The sequence below is a fragment of the Procambarus clarkii genome, chromosome 24 (assembly GCF_040958095.1).
Source record: "Procambarus clarkii isolate CNS0578487 chromosome 24, FALCON_Pclarkii_2.0, whole genome shotgun sequence".
Lineage (NCBI taxonomy): Eukaryota > Metazoa > Arthropoda > Malacostraca > Decapoda > Cambaridae > Procambarus > Procambarus clarkii.
The window spans coordinates 21,885,495-21,892,994 of record NC_091173.1 but is presented as its reverse complement, the minus strand read 5'-3'; the positions used below and the strand labels follow the sequence as shown (position 1 = coordinate 21,892,994).

The window sequence follows — 7,500 nt, the reverse complement described above, 5'->3', positions numbered from 1 at the left end:
CTATTATTTGTCATTACTTCCTTTACAAAAACATTCGCTTTATATACATCATGAATTCGACAACAACGCCGCAAAGCATTACTAATGTATTCACTTTGCGACAGAAATCCTGTATTGCAGTAAATAGGTACCTGGGAGTTATACAGCTGCTACGGGCTGCTTCCTGGGGGGTGTGTAATAAAACGGAGGCCTGGTCGAGGACCGGGCCGCGGGGACGCTAAGCCCCGAAATCACTTCATTATAACGTCAACATATACCAGGAATGTCTTGGGCGGCAGCTGGTGGGAGACACGAGGTCCACCACCTCTGGTCACTGGTCGTCCTCCCTCCACCGTCGAGTCGTGGACTCACGACTCACAACTGATTTCGTTCGAACACTTCCGGAACAAGTGCTTCACTGACGAATTCTGTTCGAACCACAACGCTGTAAATGCTTCACCCACGTACTATAAATACAAATAATCGCCAACAGAACCTAACACCTAACCTAACATATTCCTTATATATGCACAATATATTATAATATTAATTTATATTTGAGAAAATTCCCGTTTTGAATGAACAGCATGTAAAAATATATGAATGCGTCTGTGGGGTCGACCGCTGGATGTAATGGACTTGAGTCGAGGACGGGTTGGAGTTAGGATAAGGGCACTTTAATACGACAGTTTCTGAACGTTGAGAAACCTTAGGAAAACTGGCTGAATAAACTGTTTCTCTTAAAAGAAACAAAACTAGCCTAGCACCCTTATAGCTTCCTTCAAAATTACTTCATAATAGGTTGTGGTTTTTCTGTAAACCAAAACAGAAGTTTTAATTGTTTATTTTATTTTATAATTTATATGTTGCTGTCTTAATAATCTGTCAGCACTAAATAAAACTAAATATATAAAAGGATACAAGATTTTATTAGAATTTTCACTTAATATTTTCTTTCCCTGGCGCAATTTTTAAAAAAATTCTAATTTAATTTCACACTGCATTCAAATGTAATTTTTTTACACTCCATAAATATTACCTCTGAAATTAAACTGTCCCAGTGGTATGGAAGTGTATATATTTTCTAAGTAATTTTATCTTGCACTCTATTCCTTTCTCTCTCTCTCTCTCTCTCTCTCTCTCTCTCTCTCTCTCTCTCTCTCTCTCTCTCTCTCTCTCTCTCTCTCTTTCTCTCTCCTCCTCTCTCTCTCTCTCATTTATCTGTGACAGACAACAGGTGATACTTTAATTAAGAAAGTGAGCGAGGTCCTTCTAATCAATGTCAAGGAAGTATCGCATTTCTGAGCCACAATTGTGTCCCGTACAATAGTGCGACCCCCCCCCCCCCCCCCCTCCCTCCCCCCTCAGATGGTACACTATTTTGGTAGTTATGTTAATACTTCCCCAGCGGACCACTGACCCCCCCCCCCTCCCGGGGACCCCCACACCCCCTCTACCCCCCCCCCCCTAACCCCACCCCTGGTCTGCATCAACATGGTTCCCGACGACAATTTTTAGACAACAACAATTCAGCCAGACCCCAGGCGAGGGTTCCGGGAATATTTGCGGAGTCACAGACAAGACCTGGCACTCGAACCCGCGGCCATAAAGTGGGCTGCTAACACTGATCGCTACTAATGTTCTAGGGCGTGAATACTGCCACTGGATTAGTGTTCGTGAGCAGCGTGGCGCCCATGAACGCTGTTCTTGCTCATCCGGATTCCTCCCGTGCCACGGATTTTTGGGCGCCAAGTGAATATGAGTCAAATGAGCAATTGCTTCATTCTAAGAGTGTGGAAGACAGGAGAGGTAGGTGGAATATATATTATATATATATATATATATATATATATATATATATATATATATATATATATATATATATATATATATATATATATTCTGAAGTAAATCTGAGCACCGGGATATAATTTACAGCTACAATAATTAATTTTGACACTGATGACATGAATATCGTTACCCCGTGAAGCATACATGTGCGTACGACTGGTGCCCAGGACGGCGTATGTGTTCTGATCTAATAATGTGTGTGTGTGTGTGTGTGTGTGTGTGTGTGTGTGTGTGTGTGTGTGTGTGTGTGTGTGTGTGTGTGTGTGTGTGTGTGTATTCACCTAGTTGTTCTTGCGGGGGTTGAGCTCTGGTCTTTCGGCCCGCCTCTCCACTGTCAATCAACTGTGTGTGTGTGTGTGAATGAGGGACGCATAGGATAAGCATTTGAATTGTGTTTACAACACGTGTGTATGCAGATGTGTAGGTTAAGTGCACGTATGGGAGGAGAGAGGGAAGGAGGGAGGGTGAGAGGTGAATATGACTGCAGCAGTACTGACCAACACACCTTGGGGGGAGGACACACCTGCCTCCATAAACTGTCAGATACTAAATATTCAAATGAGGAGGGTGTTGTAGAGTGCGAGGGAGCGTTGGAGAGAGCTGAGAGGAGCGTTGGAGAGAGCTGAGGAGCGTTGGAGAGCAGGGAAAGTGTTCAAGAGTACGAGGAAGCACCAAGAGGCGTTGACAGCATCGGAGACCGTGAGAGTATTAACATTATTTAGAGTGCAAGGAAGGTCAGCGAAGGGCAGTGGGCATAAGGAAGTGTGAGAGTGAGGGAAGGGAAATGAGAGTGAGGGAGTGAGAGTCTGAATACTAGTGTGTGAGCATGAGTGAAGGAGTGTGAGTGTGAGGGTGAGATGGTAGAAGAGAACAAATGAGTGTGAGTGAGGTAGTGTGTCTGAGGAAGAATCTGCAAGTGAATAGCAGTGTGTCAACGGAGATGTGATTGACATTCATGAGAGCGGCGGAGACATTATTCCTCCCCCACCACCACAACCTATTCCCCTCATCCACATCTCCCCACCACCGCAACCTCCCCTACCCCCACCACAACCTCCCCTACCCCCTACCACACCATCTCCCCCCCCCCACCACAACCTCCCCTACCCCCCACCACACCATCTCCCCCCCCCCCACCATAACCTAGAACCCCAATGATGGAGCGTGGAACAGACTCACACTAAACACTTGCTGCTCACTACGTTAAGACTTAGCTACTGACGACTTAAAACTCGGTATTATAATCCTTAATGTATGCTGTATTTCCCCTTGAATGGAACACTACTGTTGTGTGGTGGAGGAGTGTGTATACCGGTGGCTGGTTTATGGCTGACTCATGAGTCGTCCTGGCTACTGACGCCAGTGCCGGTCCCCTGGCACTGACCAGAGACCCCAGTGCCGGCCCCCTGGCACTGACCAGAGACCCCAGTGCCGGCCCCCTGGCACTGACCACCCTCGCCCTCCTCTACAATCGGAACATTTTTCGACCATTTTATCCACCCTGTTGGGCTATAGAGTTCAGACTCCTTCATTTATACAACTAGTAAATCTTTTGACACCTCCATTGTATTTTGTCGGCTCTAAAGACAGTATTTACGCCAGAAACATACCTTGAAAATCAAAGCTGCCACTTGACATTTGATTACTCTCAGCATTTGATTCAAAAAGAAAATTGTGGCCTGACAGAATGGCACTCAATAGACTTGAGTGGAAACTGCCTGAACTGCACCAGGATATGTATGCCTATAGAAAAGCGCTTGGCGCAGAGGAATGTATTACAATGATATTACATGTATTACAATGACATTACATGTATTACAATGGCATTACATGTATTACAATGATATTACAATCTATCTGAATGACAGGCCAGGAATGCTGATATTCCTGGACCTGGAGAAAGCCTTTCAACTGGCTAGCGCCCCAGCTATTCTCTGCTGTCCTCATCGACAAAGAGGTCGCTAAAGGCAACGAAAGAAAGTTAATCATTGAGGTTAATGGAGTGTGGAGATGTGGTGCCTTGTCTCACCTACAGCAAATGTGTGACGGTGATTAACTAACACAGGATACGTTAGAAGTACTCCATTGAATAGGTTCAAATTGTGAGCGGTGTCTTGGTGCTCAGTGCTGCTTGTATATTTGGTGGTCGACGTTCGAGGCGGCCTCCTGGGTCGAGGGACATCACCGCACTACCACCAAACCTCCCGCGCTCCTCACCAACAAACTGTGTTAACCAGTTTTTTGCCGCCAAATTATTTCCCGCGATTTTTTCAGCGTCATTTATTTTTTCGTGTCACTTTTTTTCCCGATGATGCTCAGCACTCTGGGCGCGGCGTCCCCTCACTCAGCCTCCCACCAGAGGTTAATTTTCCCCTCTTCATGTCGCATGTAATGGAAAATTGAATCAAAACTTTTTTTCCCCAACTCTACTCCTAAGCGAACTTGAAGGAGAGAGAGAGAAAGAGAGAGACGGAGAAGCAGAAAAAAATGTGGAAAAGATTGGAAACTTGGCGGTAATAACGTCATTGTAACCCCGGCTCGGAGCTGCTGGATAGTCAGTCCCCCCCCCTCCCCCCTCTCCCTCTCCCTCTCTCTCTCTCTCTCTCTCCCTACCTTCTTCTCTACACTATTTCCGGGTCATTTGTTGTGTAGTACGGACGTCGCCGCCTTTATGTACCTTGCTCGTCCCTCCTGGGAAATCTTTCCAGGTGTTCCAGGTGGTATAGAGGGTTGAGGGGCAGGTGGTGCAGCGGCTACAAGTAGCGACCATGTGGCGGTCGGGGCTAGTTGGTGTGCGGGGCTAGTGGTAGGGGCTAGTTGGTGCGTGTAGCTGGTGGTAGGGGCTAGTTGGTGCGTGTAGCTGGTGGTAGGGGCTAGTTGGTGCGTGTAGCTGGTGGTAGGGGCTAGTTGGTGCGTGTAGCTGGTGGTAGGGGCTAGTTGGTGCGTGTAGCTGGTGGTAGGGGCTAGTTGGTGCGTGTAGCTGGTGGTAGGGGCTAGTTGGTGCGTGTAGCTGGTGGTAGGGGCTAGTTGGTGCGTGTAGCTGGTGGTAGGGGCTAGTTGGTGCGTGTAGCTGGTGGTAGGGGCTAGTTGGTGCGTGTAGCTGGTGGTAGGGGCTAGGTGGGGAAGGGGAGGTGACTACTGAGACCAGAGGGAAAGCAGGTGGACGGTACAGAGACAGACCTGCAGGGGTCAGGAGCTTACTAAAGGTCACCGTCAGCAGAGTAAAGCCACTGCCGACTCACAAAACTCTGCTTCGAGGGTTAAGCTTTGGCTCTTTGGTCCTGCGTCTCGACCTGGCGTCCTCAGCCTACCGGGCTCTACAACACCTACACAACAAATATCTGCGACAGTAAGGCTGTTTGGCCTGTACTGTCCACCTCCACCACTTCATTCCCCAGTGTATTCCTTTTCGTCCACTATTCTGACAGTGTATTTCTTGATAATACATCTGTGGCATATTTGAGTACTCATTTTCCACCTGTGTTCCCCTTGTTCATTTCCAACCATTTCTAAACGACGTGTCCTTGTCTGGGCAACCAATACTCCCTGAATGTTGTGTGGAGGGGAGGGTTGTGTAGGGGGGGTGTAGAAGGGTGTAGGGGGGATGAGGAGGGGGGGGGAGCCCCAGGGGGCCCGTCCAACACCTACCCTTGGCTCTGGTCCACCAATAAATTCTGGTGTGTCGGGGAAACTGGCCACTGTGGTAATGTATGGCTGGTTGGTAGCGGATTCCTGCCCCAAAATTCAATGGTTCGAAACCTATGAGAGGAAAATTCACAGTCAAGACTTGTACGAGTCCCACGAGCTTGGACTCGTGCAAGCCACACGAGCAGAGACCGTGTGTCATGTCCGTGTGTTCCGTCACTCAACAAACGTTGACACATTAGCTGCCTTAACCTGTCCTCATTAACTCTTATTAGTTCTGGCACTAACACTTGTTGACAACTTATGCACTTTTTTCAGTTTTTGTTTTATGCTTCAAAAGGTGCGGAGTCCAGGTCGGTGCTGCACATTCCAGTGCTGGTCTAACGACGATTGTGTAGAGCCCCTCGAAAGAGTCCTGATTTAGGTTTCTAAACGACGTTATAATGTTTGGCGGCTTTTCATATGCCGCCGATGTTACCCTGTTCATGTGTGCCTCGGGTGTTAGTGCTGGGATTATACCCACTCCTAAATTCCTCTTTCTCTTTCCGATTTCTGTAGTTGCCTTCCCCTTATGGTGTCGATAATTTCGTGCCTCATTTCTCCCTTTCCATCTTCATTACCCTACACTTGTTGGGATTTTATTCAATTAACCATTTGTTTGTCCATTCCTGAAGTTTGTCAAGGTCATCTTGTAACTTTCTGCAGCCATCTTCAATCTTTACAATCCTCATTTTCTTTGCGGCGTCTGCAAACATTGACATTTACGAGCTCATAACTCGCGAAGACCATTCACATAAAATAGGAACTTTAGTAGTCTTAGCACTAAGTCTTGTTGGGCCCCACTTGTTACATTCCTCCAGCTCCCAACATCCTCTCTAACTGTTTCCTGTCCCTCAGGTACTCCCTCAGATAACGTAAGCTTTTAAGGGTTGATAGATGTTAATCTTTTTGTTTGAGGAGCTGTTCACTTGAGACAGTTAAGCAAGTCCCAGCTGTGTCTGGGGTACAAGTGACAGGATGAACAACCCAGCGGGTTTTCTTCCTATTGGGAAGTGTTGTACATGCTGCTATGGCGGTGTGTCCACCCACAGGATGAGTGGCGCTGTCCAATACTGTCACTATGGCGGTGTGTCCACTCACAGGATGAGTGGCGCTGCCCAATACTGTCACTATGGCGGTGTGTCCACCCACAGGATGAGTGGCGCTGTCCAATACTGTCACTATGGCGGTGTGTCCACCCACAGGATGAGTGGCGCTGCCCAATACTGTCACTATGGCGGTGTGTCCACCCACAGGATGAGTGGCGCTGCCCAATACTGTCACTATGGCGGTGTGTCCACTCACAGGATGAGTGGCGCTGCCCAATACTGTCACTATGGCGGTGTGTCCACTCACAGGATGAGTGGCGCTGCCCAATACTGTCACTATGGCGTTGTGTCCACTCACAGGATGAGTGGCGCTGCCCAATACTGTCACTATGGCGGTGTGTCCACTCACAGGATGAGTGGCGCTGCCCAATACTGTCACTATGGCGGTGTGTCCACTCACAGGATGAGTGGCGCTGCCCAATACTGTCACTATGGCGGTGTGTCCACTCACAGGATGAGTGGCGCTGCCCAATACTGTCACTATGGCGGTGTGTTCACTCACAGGATGAGTGGCGCTGCCCAATACTGTCACTATGGCGGTGTGTTCACTCACAGGATGAGTGGCGCTGCCCAATACTGTCACTATGGCGGTGTGTTCACTCACAGGATGAGTGGCGCTGCCCAATACTGTCACTATGGCGGTGTGTTCACTCACAGGATGAGTGGCGCTGCCCAATACTGTCACTATGGCGGTGTGTTCACTCACAGGATGAGTGGCGCTGCCCAATACTGTCACTATGGCGGTGTGTCCACTCACAGGATGAGTGGCGCTGCCCAATACTGTCACTATGGCGGTGTGTCCACTCACAGGATGAGTGGCGCTGCCCAATACTGTCACTATGGCGGTGTGTCCACTCCACAGGATGAGTGGCGCTGC

At 48.3% G+C, this 7,500-nt stretch overlaps 1 protein-coding gene across 1 annotated transcript in view; it reads left to right on the top strand.

Annotated features, from left to right (window-relative positions):
• The window catches only part of LOC123761564 (uncharacterized), a 9,033-nt gene extending 3,174 nt beyond the window's left edge, over nucleotides 1–5,859 (top strand). Inside the window, exons 4-5 of the mRNA XM_069330260.1 lie at nucleotides 1,626–1,788; nucleotides 5,816–5,859. Coding sequence (XP_069186361.1) covers nucleotides 1,626–1,788; nucleotides 5,816–5,859 — 207 coding nt within the window. The remainder of the gene's footprint in view (nucleotides 1–1,625; nucleotides 1,789–5,815) is intronic.
• The last annotated feature ends 1,641 nt before the right edge of the window (nucleotides 5,860–7,500 follow it).